Source organism: Vidua chalybeata, chromosome 6, assembly GCF_026979565.1.
Source record: "Vidua chalybeata isolate OUT-0048 chromosome 6, bVidCha1 merged haplotype, whole genome shotgun sequence".
Lineage (NCBI taxonomy): Eukaryota > Metazoa > Chordata > Aves > Passeriformes > Viduidae > Vidua > Vidua chalybeata.
Window position 1 is genome coordinate 59,414,904 of NC_071535.1, and position 15,415 is coordinate 59,430,318.

Sequence of the window (15,415 nt, forward strand, 5' to 3'; positions counted from 1 at the left end):
GTGGGAACAATGAGGATAAACTTACTTTGTGAATACTCCTCTCCCATTTGGGGGGGATACTCTTCATCCCAGTCAACAACATCATCATCTGTCAGCACAACAATGTGGCACTCCCTCTCCCCACTTTGGGCACTGGCTACCATCAATGGGAGAATCATTTCTTCCAGGTAAAACTCAAATTGCTTGCGAGCACCATCATTTGACAATTCATGCATGAGAGCACCTAGAAGAAGATTTTAAGCATAGGCACATTTGAGAGCTTGGTAAAGAGATGAAGGCAGCAATAAGAAAGAGTAGATCTGTTTATCTGGTAGTATTACTGCAGACAGGTGTAAAAACACTTCATCTATGAGCTTATGTAACTTCAGACCTTGTTTGAGTATTTACAGCCTGTCCTGCATATACCAACATAGTGTTGGGCAGACTTTGAGACCTCTTTTGCATTTTACTACTTCTAAATATTTGGTAATTGTGCAAGGCTGCTCCTGGTTTTCCTAAAAGAAACATCATTTAAGCCAGTTGCTGGGAGAACAGAGCACACAACTCTTGTTTCATAAGCAGCAGCTTAAAACCAAAGCTTCTCAAAGCCCTGAGGGCAGGAGCTGCTAAATCCCTGTAAGGACAGAGAGCTCGGGCATGGGACAGGCTGGGTGGCCCTGCCAGGGAAGGCACTGGGGTCCTGCACAGCATTCCCAGCAGGAATGCCATGGGCTGGCCCTGCACTGCACACACAGGGAGAGCACAGCAACCAGAGGCACAGGCCCAGGCTTGGGCTGTGCTCAGGAGTGAGGGAGCTGGAGAGAACAGCACGTGCTGGGAACCCTGGAGCAGCCCACTCCACCAGCAAAGCTGTGCCACTGCCACCAGGGAGACAGCCCCATTCTCCTAAGCGAGATGAAAAATTATCCTCTCTGTCCTCTGCAAAAAAAGGTACCACTGAATGTTACTGTATCTGTCCTGCAAATGCAGCCATAGAGCTAAGTATTCCACAGGGCGACCACAGCACAGAATTAGATGCTGAAATATCAGACATTATTTTTCAAAGAACATAAATCCATTGGTTTTAGGGCTTTATTACATAAGAGATAAAAAGGGATGGATTTTATTCATGTAGTGCCAGCCATCTTCTTTATCTCAATAAAGGACATGATTTAGAATTAACACACATGCACTTAAGTCAATTTGTATAATTCAAATTATTAAACTCTGTACTTACTAAGATCTCTGCATTTTATAGTACTATACTCAAAGGAGATACAGAGATAGTCACATGCTTCCCTCAGTTCAGGAATAGATATCCCATCAGGACAGCGGATCACCCCAGTCTTGTAGTAATCCTGCAGGATGCACCAAGAAAAAACACAATGCACAACCTCCACCAACAGAAACATTTCATCATTTCATTCATGAGACCCTCTCCACAAAGAAAGCCCCCAAAATGTAAGAAAGAAACAAATGTTAAACTTTGTGAATATTCCTGTCCTCAAATTTATCCGTTTTCAGAGCAGCAAGTTCTGGTTAAAATTGTTATTTAAGTAACAACTTTTAATACTGATAATTTTGCTGCCTTTTATCTGTACTTCACTGAGCTCTTCCCATTCCAAGGCTGCTGACAAAGCAGTCCAGCACCTCTGCTTCTTTGTGTGGATATTAAATAAGGAGCCATTTCCATCTCAGACTGAAGTCTGCTTTACTCCTGTTAGCTGCGTGAAGTTCACTTCCAGTATTCTGTTTCACCTAATTTCAGCCCTAGAAGGGCAGAATGTACTTGAATTTGGTGAACTAAATGCATAGGAAAAGGTGAACAGATTGCTGGCAGCAGTAATTTTTGGTTTCTTTCATGTGTACTTTCTCTCTCCCTGACTGTCACATATTCATGTCTAGGAAAAGGGGGTTCATATCAAGCATCTTACTCCTTCTACTAAACAGTATGAAGAGCAGTATCTATGCCATCCACAAAATCTAGATATGCAAGTTGGGTTAAACCAAGATGTTTTACTTCTTGATAGTGCTTGTCCTAACAGTATTTGCCTCTAAAAACTCACCAGAATAGCACGAAACACAGTGGAACCAATTCCTTCAGCAACTTCATACTCTCCTTTTTCATTGGGCCGTGTAAAGTTGTGTTCTCTGCCTGATCCAAACATCCTGCTCAAGAAAGACAGAAATTTGGGTTAGAATTCCTCACTATGGTTTTCTTGTTTGAAAATAAGCAAAATAAAATGCAACAAATTGTACAGAAACTGCAGGGGGAAAGCAGTGCATTCTGTTCAGTTGGGATTATGTTTTTCACTTCATGATCTGACGTGTCTTTTCTGACCACTCTACGAGAAATAATATTTAGAAAAACGCAGTCTAACAGGATACAGGCTTAAGGCAAATAACACATTCTTATTATAGTTACTTTTACCTCCCAAGCTGTTCCTGCTTAGTGTCCTGAGGACTGACATTGAGGGGAAGTGGGTTTATAAATAACCTGCATTTTAGAGCAGTATTTCCATATCTTTATTAACCTACTTTTCAATTAGCAGAGGATAAAATAACCTGGTTCCTTGAAACAATAGCAAAGGAAGAATAACTCAGCATCACACATGCACAAAAAATCCAGTGCACTAGGCAGCATCACTTACTCTAAGGCTGGGCATGGAAAAAGAAACTTTCATTGGTTTTTTTCAGCTGATACACACTTCCAGTGTGTCTGGATATTTACATGTATGCATGTATTGTATAATATGCAAGTGCTTTAAATCAATTATTTAATTCTATTGATTCTTACTTCCATTTATTTCTTTTGACAGTTTAGACAGAGAAGTATTTCTTGCCTTCTCTGTGACTCACCCAACATTTCACAAAACAGGGATCCAAGGTACTATTTATCCCACACTGCAGTGATTTAAACAGAGCAGAAATAGTTTAATCACATTTATTACCTGTACTGTGGCAAAGAGATTTATATACATGTATTTTAAATATGATTATACCCTTGTGTGCTGAGAAATAGCTGTATTTTAATGAAAAAGCCAAATCCAAAGTGACACAGACAAACCTTTCTTTTCTTTCTTGATGCAAGATTTTAAGTGGTGCCCTCTGCATTTGGACAAGGGAAAACCAACCAGAATTTGAGCAAGTCAAGTATTGAATCTCTTCCCACCAAGCAAACATGTTAAGTATGTTGCTCATTATAGTTTTCTACAGAAAACATTACACACATATTGCAGACTTGCATTCAAGTGTTGATCATTTTGAGCATTCAGCCTCTCTGCTGAGTGGCTCAGGGCTGTTATACTGATTATTTGACATTTCAGAAGATAAATAGGCTGATCTTGAACATTGTCAGGGTAGGCCCACTAAGCAAAATAAATTCCTTCAAGATTTTCCTCCTTGCTGTTTTGAAAGAGACTATCTACACTCACTATGCCACTTCGTTTTATGAAGCACCTAGCTTTAAAAATGAGGAAGAGTGAGGCAGACTGAACATAGGAGCAATGCCCAGGAAGACAGAAAGAAATGGGAACATCATGGTTCCCATTGGTAATTCCCAAATGGTAATTTATTTATCAGCTGTCATCTCTAGGTAAGAGACATCTCTTGGCTTCCCTGCAAAACCAGAGAACTTGCATTTGATTTTTACCTAAAGGCATTTAGAAATTGGTAACATCAGCAAGATCAGCTGCAGCAATAGGAGTCCAACAGCTATTCAAACATTTTGAATACCCACAAAGGATTAATGGCTCTCTGTAACAGTTAGGGACTAAGGAAAAAAAAAAACAAAACCAAAAAAAGATACAAACCTGCCCAACATTGTGTTAGGTTGCGCAGTGAAGATGGAAGGATCTACAACAAATCTGGTGTTGTCCACGATGAGCGTTACTCGCTCGGAGGTTCTGACGTTGCGAGCTCCCTCTTTGCCATTTTCATACACGAACACCATTTCCCCACCAGCCTTGCAGCTGCCATCGGAGCTGGACTGGCTGCTGTTCCTGCTGCTGGTGCCCATGCTGACAACAGAACCATTGGGGGACGTCTTCTGGGGCCGGGGGCTGCTGGGCCGAGATGAACTGTGATCCTTCTCGCGATCTTCGGTGGTGACGAGGTGGAAGGAGAATAAACAGGAAATTAAATCGGAGATTTACAGGAGTCCTATGTAGTCTGCGTCCTTCCGGGCACAAAACACATCCATTTGAGAAGTTAAGTACAAATTATTTTGGTTAAATCTATTCTGGTCGAAAAAACCTTCAAAAATAACTGCCCATTTATGAGATTCCAAAGTCTGTATCACCTAGACATCAAATCCACCTCACCTTCCCCAGAAGTCTTTACAAAGAAAATTTATTACTCTAGTACTGAAAAAGGAACTCAACACAGAAGCTATTGCATCACAGTTGGTGCTACAGCTCAAAGAAACAAACCATATTTTGTCACTTAAAAAAAAATCCCTATTTCCTCTATTTCCAAATACCTAGACCCTACAGAGTAAAGGGAATGTATTCAGTCAATTATCTTATAAAAATTAGATTGCTCTTGTGATTTGAACTAAATCAGAGCATCATGTAGGAATACACACTGCAGACTGGAAAATAAAAAGTTACAGCCTATCAAAGAAGGGTATTCCCAGCCAGGGCATATGTAAGAAATCTGTATGTTGTGCCATCAACACTAACACTTTTTATTCTATTCCTTTAACAAAATAGTACTCAAATTTGGAGAATTTTAATCCTGAAATGGCAGAGATCTGCACACACCAGAATGATACTGTCTTGTTGGTGAAGTGACATTCCTGATGCATGGAGTGAGCTGAGATTCTGCTCTTTCGTGGGACGAGTCACGAGACCTGTCACTGGATCTGCGCCTGTCCCTTGATCTCTCGTGTCCACCGCTCGCACCATGGAGGCTCATTTTGGTGTAGTCTATTCCTTTAGCAACACGGGATGAGGTGCTGAAAGCAGAAATAAGTCACATGTTCAGCATTTCAAAGTTTCAGAGACATTACACATCTAAATTTTCAAGGCATTCACACTCCATGGAGATGTTCCCAAGATTAGGATTATCCAGCTCCATTTTCTTTGTTGCACTCATGTTTGTATTTACAATTACTTGGAACATTAAGTAGGCAGCAGGAATTATCTGTTTGCTGCTGTGTGATTTACAGAGACAGCACCTGATCAGCAGAGCCTGCCTGTGAAGATGCATTCACACAAATCTCTTTCAGAATGGGTAGGTCAAATACAAACAAGCACTTTTTTTTTTATTCTTACTGTTAAATTAAATGATCTCATCAAAGAATGAAATTAGAAGTTAGGGATCTTTTTTTTTTTTTCCAATGCAACCTATTTTGGTAAAACCTTCTGAGGCCACAGGCTGACTTTACACTTTTCCTGCAACTTGCCCTTTGCAAAGGTAGTCAGTCTTAAATGAGGGACACACCAGCCAAGAGTTTGCTTCTGCACATTCTGTTTTAAATTTTCACTTATTCTTAAAAAGAACAATAGAAAGGCACTACAACCCAGACATGAACTATACTATCAAAGCCACGACCTACCAGACTGTCAGTAACAAGCAGGATATTTGTTCCAAACCAGCAAATTTAATAGTTTAAGATGCTTTAGACTGTGATTAAGTTACATTACTGAACTTAAGATATCAATTACGTTTTGCAATTATTAAACCAACTAACAAAACTAGTCAGTTTTGAGATCCCACAACTCCCCGAAACTATCTAAAAATTAAAAATCAACGTGCAACAGCTATCATTGAATTTGCCAAAAGTCCTTATATCTTCTATTTATACTCTTTAAAAGAGACAAATTTATGTCTGGACAGCACAGACATGTCTGTGTCCTTGCAGCCCACTGGAATTCCTAAAGCAGCTTTTTGCTGATTACCTTTCAAGTGTGGGCATGACAACACTCCTTATTTATGGGTTTAACTGAAGAAATTCCCAAAGCCTCAGGTAGTGGATAACCCAGACAGACTCCTGCACAGCTACAAGGTCTGCCAGACAAAGCAGAGTCATGATTTCCCAGAGGAACCTCAATGCCCCACTTGCTTGCAACCTGTACATCCCATAACTCCTACCCAGAGACCTGAAATCATGACTGCAGGAATGCTGTAAGAGAACACAGAGAGGCAAGAATGATGGCCTGGCTAAGACAAGCATAACAAATAGAAAAGCATTCACTGGACAAGCAGATTGAGCAGTGTCCTCTTTTTAGGTTGCTTAGAAGTGATGATAAAAAAAAAAAAAAAAATCAAGGCTTTCCACTAGCATGAGATGTTGCAATTTCAGGCTTCAGAGACTGATAAGAAGAGGAACTCAACTGAGAGCAAAGAGGCTGTGACAGATGAGTGTTTAGCACAAGGCAAGGAGTCAGAAATGTACCTCTCACTTCAGCACACGAGCTTCTCCCTGCCCTGCCAGAATGAGGGCAGGATCTCCTGTTGACAAAGCACAAGTTTGGTGCAGAGGGAATCTACTGCAATCCTGTTTCCTGCCAAGCTTAAAATATGCTGCAGTAAGAAATGCATCTTTGGGATGTGGAGTCAGCCAAAGGTCTATTGAATAAGGGAAAAGAACTGCAAGCCTTGCTTCTGGCTGAAAACGCTCAGATTTACAGTCCAAGAATAATGATTGAAGCACTTCTATTAAAAGGAAATTTCCTGAGGACTTACAATGCCGTTCTGAAGGTATTAAAATTTATAACATTTCAGCACAGCTAACAAGTCTCCTTACTGGTTTTACCTCTCTATTAGAGAAAGGCAAATTCTTTATTTTTAAAGTGAAACATGCAAAAGTTTGCAAGTGTGAGATCTGCAAACCTCAAAAAAAAACCCAAAAAAACAACATCAACAGTTTAGGAAAACCTTTGTACCTTTCCTTTGAGACAGATATACACATATATAATGTAACCACTTTAATAGATACAAAATACGCCCATAAATTATTAGACACATGGATTACAGTCTCAAATTCAAGACCAAAGTCTAGCCCAAGTTTAAACATGACAATATTCATTACTACTACAACTAAACTTCCAAAAAACAGTGAAATTTTTTTTTAAAGAAGCTCTGTATCTCATCTGTGCATTTATATTTGCAAGCTATGGTATAATCAAGGGTGCCACAAAAGGGGGTGTGTGTGTGTGGAGTACTCAAACACCTACATAGCAGTCTGGTGACAAAACATCTCTGCAAATCCCAATAAAGCCTCATGTGACCAGGCCTCTGTTGAAGCACAGCTTTGATCCTAGACCTGATAACATTTCCAACCATGCTGTGAGAAAACAGAGTTTTGCAGGTGTCACATTTTATAGTATCAAAATGCATGACTCACTGTTTCTCAGGAGCTAAAGAGCTCTATTTGCTTTAAATAGGGGAAACACGCTAGAAAATGAAACTGAACCACTGTAATGGGATGTAGGCTTATCACACATTTTGGCAGAGCAAACACTTCTCTTTAACAGAGAAGGCAATTAAAATGTGATTCTTAATCCAGAAAACCATCTAAAAGCCCCATTACCCTCCAAGCAGTGATTCAGAGTTCCCAGTGAAGCAGGGCAAACCCTAGTTAATAATCTCTTCCAGGAGCTGATAAGAACAGGTGCTACAGGAAGCGACACTGACTCAGCTGGCACCACGCTTCCTCCTGAGCCGTGCCCCAAGGAAGGGCCATGGCAGGCACAGCTGTACCTCCCTGAATGGCAACTGGGGCCACTTCTGCTTTGCTGCCAGCAGCCAGCAAGCCTGGAGGAGGGGGGCAGTGCTCAGAGATTATCTATCCTGCTCCTGCTGCCATCCCTGCCGAGCCGGGGCCATCAATTCAGCCCAGCACACTGGAGAGAGGCAGAGGCTGCCAGCTGGAAGAGGACACGATCCTTGAATAGTAAATCAACTGTTTCTGAAACAGACAGATTAGTAAATAATTTCAAAGGGCTGTTCAAATTGCAGCTGGCCACAGCACTCATTTACTTACTCCTATGTTGTACTTTCCTCCTTTAATGTACAGATTGATGATAACTGTGAGACCGATGCATCATCTATTAGCCACAAGACACAAGCCAAAATTGCAAGATTTTTGAGAATTCAAGCAGTATGGCTCGAGAAAGCAACTGGCTGAATCACGAATCTTCATTCATCTTAGTAACAGCCATCTAAAACGTCAGCCTTAAATCTCATCACTGTTGAGTCACAATTCACAAAAAATAGTTCTTTGATCTGTTGGATGTGTAGTTGACAAACTTGAAGTTCCATGTATTCAACAGTATGAGCACTCAGATCAATGCCACCCCTTAAATACAACTTTGCTCTACAATGAACAAGAAAACTAACGTGAGCTTAAATCTGAACAAAGAGAAAATACAGAGGTGGAGCTCAGCATGTCAGAAGAGACAGGCATTGGCCTTACCCTGTGGTACCTGACTAGGAAAGTTGTGTCCTGAGCTGCTTTATTGTTACTCTGAAAAAGGAGCTCATTTGTGGCCTGTACATATGAAAGGAGACATGTGACTTTTCTTTTCCTGTACAGAGGCTTTAGAAGAAGTTGCAAGTGTTCAAAGAAAAAGGAAGACATCAGAACTACCAAGTCATTTTGATTCATTTGATAGAAGGACTTAGTCACCTCCTCTTCTCCCTCTCTAACATGAAGCCAGTGGGGCCAGGAGGTTGTTTCTGCAGGGAGTGCACAAAGCCTTCACTGCTCACCAGCAATGTGAGGGACTAAGTACAAACCTGGCCCAGTGAGGAAGGCAAGACAAACTGGCATTCACTGGGAGTTCCACAGCCATGCTGTTGCAGCTTCCTACCAATCTACTGACCAAAGCAGAGTTGCCCCATTTGAAGAACAGGCAAACAGGAATTCCTGTGGTCCACAGAAGCACCAAGCAGACCAGACACACCACCAGGACTCCTCTAACAGCAGTGGAACACTGCAAGTTCCAAGTGCCAGGAAGCCATGGCTGCCATGCTGTATTCACCCAAAATCTCAGCCACAGCACCCAGTGGAGCCTCCACAGAGCCTTACTTCAAGCCTCCAAGAAAGAGATCTGAAGCTACAAGGACCACCTCACCCTGAAAAGAAGTGTTTGCAAAGTCAGCTTTCAGTGGATTCCTCAGCTGATGACCACCAGCTGCACTCTGGGCTGTGGAAGCCATAAGGCACAGCACCAACCTGTAAGCAGAATTTTCTCCTGTGTGCTGAAGGACACATTGCATTTAATTTAAAAGCGTAAGAGAGGAAAAAGAACAAAGAAAACACTGTTTAAACCCTCATCCCTTCATTCACTAAAGCTGGAAAAAGCCCCGTATATGTAAGGCCACCTAGTACCCAGAAGTTTATGAAAGGGAAGAACATCTTGCGTTATCAATTACTTTCCTACACAGGGAAAAAAAAGAAACATCTTCCTGCCCTCCCCCCCCAAACAAACCCAAACCAAAACAACCAAACAAGCTCATGAATATTCATGTATTTTGGCAATACTCACAAATTCAATACTCATTTTTCCCTGGTTTCAAAGGAACACTGGAACATGTGCACTACACCCATTCAAGAACTTTAAGTCAGTCATAGAAATTATTTTCCCCCTCAGACAGGGATCAAGGAAGCTCTGTCCTTGTAAGAGAATGAGGCATTTTCTTTAAAAGCAGTTGCCTCATGAAGAAAACCAAATAAGCTCAAGGTTTTATTTAAGCAAATCTATTTAATATGATGTGAAGGAGGGAAAAAAAGTACCATCAAAATGGCAACTTGTCATACTGGTAATGCTTCCTATTTTTGTAGTTAAGGGAAGAGCTGTTTTTAAAAAATGTAAATGCTCTTCAATTTAATGATGCTTTGGAGTCATCTGTGCAAGGAGAGCTTCAATTTGTCTTTATACATAACAACAGATTGCTTTGAATATATTACTAATTATTAGAAGAAGTCATTAGACTGAATTAATCCTACTGCCAAAACAATTAGCATGTATTCCAACATAAAAACTCCATGGGCATCCTACTGAATACTGCCAATAAATATACTTGTTTTATACAACCAGCTCATGTCTACACAGAATTATGCTGCTTAACCAATATACTTATTACTCCCAAACCCACCCTGAAACCTTAAATAAATAAAAAGAACGCAGCAGTGGAAAATTAACCAAGACTTTCACCCTTTTCCCCCCATGTATCTTCTGAAACTTATATTAACTGGCCTTAAAATATAAACTTAGATCCACCCTTTGCTAGGGTGATTCCCATAATCGACACTTGTAGAACTGGGCTATAGAGCTTTATCTATGCACTAAGTTACAGCTGCCATGCTCCGAGGCTTTAGAAGAAATCCTTCTGCTCATCCTGCCAGGACTTACACAACGACAGCGCTTATGCCCCTCTTCCTCCCCGTCAAGCCTGTTCTTTGTCAGCAGCAGACATTTCAATTGACCTGTGCACACAAAGGACAGTACTTCGCCTTTTCCTCATTCTTCTCCTGAATAATGCCCACACGTTATTCCTGTTAACAAATACGCACCTTCCTCTCGTGTCTATCAGGGAGGAAACACAGAAGCATGGGAACAATTTCGGAATCAGAGCACAAAGGAATTCTGCTCCTTCCAAAAAGGCAGCTTTGAAAGCCAGATCAGCATCCTTTGGCATAACTTGTTAACTTCAGCATGTTTGATATTTCCATCATTTCTTCAGTAGTTCACGGCACCGTCAGCGAGCCTCACTTTTCCCTCCATCATCTTTCCCCTGCAGGATAAGCGCCCGCGGCTCTCCAGCGCACGGAGCGCAGCCCGCTGGCTGCGGAGCGGGCTTCTGGCGGAGCCTGACTCAGCCGTGCGTGCTGCGCGGCTGACGTGTGACCCCGCGGCTCCCGCGGGCCCGCAGCCATTGGGCCCGCGCTGACGGGCGGGGAGGCAGCGCCGGCTGCCGCAGCTATTTCGGTCCCGCCGCCGCCCGGGCTCCGGCACAGGCGCACCGCCGGGACAAGGGTACGGCCACTGCCCCGGCACGGCCCTCGCTGCGCCGTGATCAGCCCCGACAGCAAAGCCGCGCGAGTTCCAGGGCACGGTCCGACTGCTCCCGTAACGTCTGCCCGGATTAATTTTAAAATGAATGCACCTGACACCGACTTCATAAGCAAGTACAGCAAGAGCCTGTTGAGAACAAGACAGCAAAACAGAATCACAGAATAATGAGGTTGGAAGAGACCTCTAAGATCATCAAGTCCAACCTATGCCCTAACACCTCAACTAGACTATAGCACCAAGTGCCATGTCCAGTCTTTTTTTTAAACACATCCAGAGATGGTGATTCTACCACCTCCCTGGGAAGACAATTCCAGTACTTTATTATTCTTTCGGTGAAAAATTTCTTCCTAATATCCAACCTGTACCTTCCCTGACGTAGCTTGAGGCTGTGTCCCCTTGTTCTGTCAGTGCTGCCCGGTGGAAGAGACCGACCCCACCTGTCCACAGCCTCCCTTCAGGGAGTTGTGGAGAGCAATGAGGTCACCTCTGAGCCTCCTCTTCTCCAGGCTAAACAACCCCAGCTCCTTCAAACGTTCCTCTCAGGGCTTGTGTTCCAAGCCCCTCACCAGCCTCGTTGCCCTCCTCTGGACGCGCTCAAGCATCTCAATGTCCTTCCTAAACTGAGGGGCCCAGAACTGGACACAGCACTCAAGATGTGCCCTCACCAGCGCCGAGTACAGGGGAAAACCTCTGTTCTTTAACTACAAGCACCCCTTTTCCAGCAAGTTTAAGCTAGGGAAAAATTACTCTTCTTTGTAATGACTTAAACATTGCTAGTATATAATTACATCAATCAGTACATTTACTGATCAGAAATCATTGTGCATTTTCACATCAATAGATCATCAAGGCAAGCCCACTAAGCACAAAAAGCAACAAAGCAAATTAATACACGAGTCGGTAAAATTTTCTAAAGATTTTTTGGCGGGAGGATAACTAGGCACTATGAGACAGCTTTCTTTAAATTATTCTTTTTAGAGTGTCTGCAGGCTGTTTTAAGGAGTCACAATACACTGGAGGAATAGCTTAAAAGTAAGTCCTACAATAAATAACAATCAAGATGTCGTAGGGTGGAAATTAAAACATGATGCAAGCTGAAGAAATGAGGAGGATTGTTCAGCAAATGACTGCTGTAATAAAGAGGGAAGTCAGTAGGAAAAACAAGAGACTTGTGATTAGAAAGGCAGGAGAACATCGGCACTCCAGGCTGAAGAGTCAGCTCTTTACACATGGAAGGAAAATTTCTGCTCATACAATTTCAATTACCCAAACCAGTGAATTCTCTCCTGGTTTTAGGGTCTTGTGATGGTTCACACAAGCACCCTCCCCATGCCCCAGGGGAAGAATAACCACCAACCTTGTAAGCCCTTTCTTCCCTTCAATATAAACCAAGGAAGACATAGCTATAATAAGCTGCATGAAAAGCATGCTGGAAAAACCTCTCTCAGGCACTTTTTGCCCCTAACAGAACAGTCCCTCAGCAGCAAGAGAAAGTACCCTGTTTCCCTAAATGGAGTCTCTTCTCCACAGCAGAATTAGGATGTGTTTTCTTCTTTATTCCCACATCAGGTAGAAAAAACATGCCATGGATGGCTTGGCTCCCAAATCCCACAAAACCACCTCTCAGGACAGCACACGCACCCATCAAATCTTACAAGACGCAGTCCAGAAGCCACACTTGACTTGGGGCTCCCTGTGAGGAACCCCTCAGAAAGAATTCTCACTGCTTAATTTGGGGGCTGCCACAGGATCTTCCTTCAGCTCAAAGCAGAAACTCTGTCAACACTTTCCACCCTCAAAATTCTTTAATATTCACATAATTCTGGTCTTCAGTGGGTTCTCTCAGCCGTGAGTAATGTACTTCTTAGTAATGCAGTTCCATTTCAGGAAAGGATCTCATGAGCGGAGTGTTCAGTTGCCAAAGGGATTTCTTAAAGCAGCAAGGACTTAACCTTTAGGAGGGAACACATTCACACCTTATGACTTCTACCAAGCTCCCAAACACAAGACTTTCATAAAAGAACATTGGTTGCCTTTATTTATATACCAATTTCTGCTGCATTTTCAACATGGATGTTGAATAAAAATCAAACTAAAACTCAGAGTAATATTATCCTCCTTAGAAGTGGAAAGGGTCTCCATTTATTAAAAAAACAGCTTTAGAAGTTCAAATTCAAAAGAACTGGGACCAAACACAAACTATGTAGCCATTACAGTTTCCATTCTCAGAGGTACAAACAATGAGGAGTTGTCCATAAAAAAATTCTAGTTCTGAGTATACTCACTTCTACAGTGCTTTGTGTCCCAATTAAATGTGCCAAAGTCCACCAGAAATAGTATCTGATAACATTTGGGAAAGGCAATTTGGGTGCTGAAGAGGTTCAGGAGGATTTAGTGTGTGCTTTTGCCCTGGAAGTTGCTAGGTTTCCCTTCTCAGCAGTGTCAATAAGCTGTCATTGCAGACATAAAGGATGTCAAAAAGGAAATCAAAACCTCAGTCCTCACAACTCTGATCACTCACTATACACTGGATACCTTCCAGAAGATTAACAGACTGGTGTTTTTGAAAGTTATCACTGAGTGCAGCCCATTTTTCTGAATTCCAGCACCAGCTCTTCCCAGCCCATCTCAGTTTCTCCTGAGGGCTTTCCATCCTGGTGCCTACAAAGCCTGAATGAGGAGATTTTGATCTGCCAGTACCAGGCTGCAATTAGGCATGTTTGCAGTGACTGAAAGCACGGGATGCACAGTATGACCTGAGCCCCTGGCAAAACAGGGACTCATTATTTTCATGCCATGCCTTGGGCAGGCCTGCCCCATGCTGCAAAATGTTCAACTGCAGAAATCACAGGAGGAGAAATAAAGCCTGTCCCACAGTGGAAAACAGATTATACATTCTTATATCCTTCCACAGATGAGAAAGGAACTCTTCTGTTCGTGTATGCTTCATGTACTTTACAAAATGCTGAGACGCGTGGTCCTTCCATTCACAACCCATGAATGCACCCTCCCAGCAGGCAGAAACAATACTGGGGGGAAAAAAACTCCCAGCATTTAGCATCTGCACAACAACTTCTCATCTATGGACAAGATTTAGAAAGCAACTGAAGATTTTCAAAGATCCAAGAGTCATGGCAACAAAATCAAAGCAGAGTCACATTTTGTTCATAAATGCAGTAGCGCAGGCAAGACTTTGGATCTAATAATATCTAAACAGAATGAACAAATAAGAAACTGTCAAAAGGGACTAAAACAGAAGCAGACTTAGAAAAATCCAGGACAAATCTTGAAGAGGCAAATTTAAGCCAAAGGTTTTCACTACAACTCTAGAAAAAGCTCTCAGTGCAAGAGAATTCAAGTTTTCCAACAACAACCAAAACTCCAACACTATAGAGAAATTATATGTAATTTAAAACTAATAACTAATGAAACTAGTTAAAAAAAAATAGTATCTGATGAAAAATTGAATAAAAAGTATGGAACTGCAACACCTAATAATGAAAATATGAATTCAGAGACCATTTATTTAAACCTTCACCACTGTTAATTCAACATATGGTTCCTGAACATTTTCTTCCATCTTATTCAGGTACTTAAATAAAAAGCATCTGCAAGAATTTTCTGTAATAGCTTAGACTAACAAGACTGTTTGCATGATTATTTAGTCATCTTTAACACCATATAAATTAATCCTGACAGGCTCAGCAGATTTATACCAGGAATCATATGCATTATATTTTTAGTCCTTATTTTCCACATCTCTCCCTTCTGAATTTTCCCTCCTATTGCCCATCTCAAACAAGTAAGAAACAGGAGGAGAGAAAACAACAGCACAACTTGGCAGGTTTATAAAACTGGACACTCACTAAACTAGAAAGAACAGGATATAATGCTGATCTATACAAGGATTCAATCCATTCCCCTTTGGACAGTTCTGCCCCATGTCCTCGGCCCCAAACAGACCCGTGGCTTTCCTTGCTGCCACACAAGCCCTACACACAGGGCTGCTCACAGCCCTAGATTATGTTTTCTATGAGTCAAGAAAATTATCTAAGCGATTTTAAGAATGTTAAGGCCGGAGGATTAAACACTCCAAAGCACCAAGAAGTGACAAGCTAAGAATCTATCTCCTATATTACTTCTTTGTTGAGATTATTTATTACAAAGCTCTTATTTCACCATTATGTTTTCCAAACCAGAAATACTCTCTTTCTCAATCATAACAAGGAGTATTTTGAGTAAGACAAACAAGACTGGGGTACTCAAACATTTTAACATAACAGTTCTAGTTGTATTATTACAACTTATGCTTCCAAATGCATTTTTTCCCCTCATACTGTATTTTTCACAGAGACTTTCACTTGTCTGGAGGAAAAAGTGTCAAGTCAGAAACAACAGTAATATGTCCA

The 15,415-nt window shown here is 41.7% G+C and overlaps 1 protein-coding gene across 7 annotated transcripts in view; it reads right to left on the minus strand.

The window, feature by feature from the left end:
• The window catches only part of BTBD10 (BTB domain containing 10), a 29,669-nt gene that overhangs the window by 4,009 nt on the left and 10,245 nt on the right, over positions 1-15,415 (minus strand). For 6 of the 7 annotated variants that reach the window (XM_053944418.1, XM_053944417.1, XM_053944416.1 and 3 more), the window contains 5 exons: positions 4,743-4,936; positions 3,792-4,077; positions 2,046-2,148; positions 1,217-1,337; positions 26-223 (listed from right to left, as the gene is read on the minus strand). In XM_053944418.1, coding sequence (XP_053800393.1) covers positions 26-223; positions 1,217-1,337; positions 2,046-2,148; positions 3,792-4,077; positions 4,743-4,896 — 862 coding nt within the window. In that variant the 5' untranslated portion in view covers positions 4,897-4,936. Of the gene's footprint in view, positions 1-25; positions 224-1,216; positions 1,338-2,045; positions 2,149-3,791; positions 4,078-4,742; positions 4,937-10,504; positions 10,766-15,415 lie in introns of those variants that run through there. The other variant, XM_053944412.1, reaches the window with a different exon arrangement.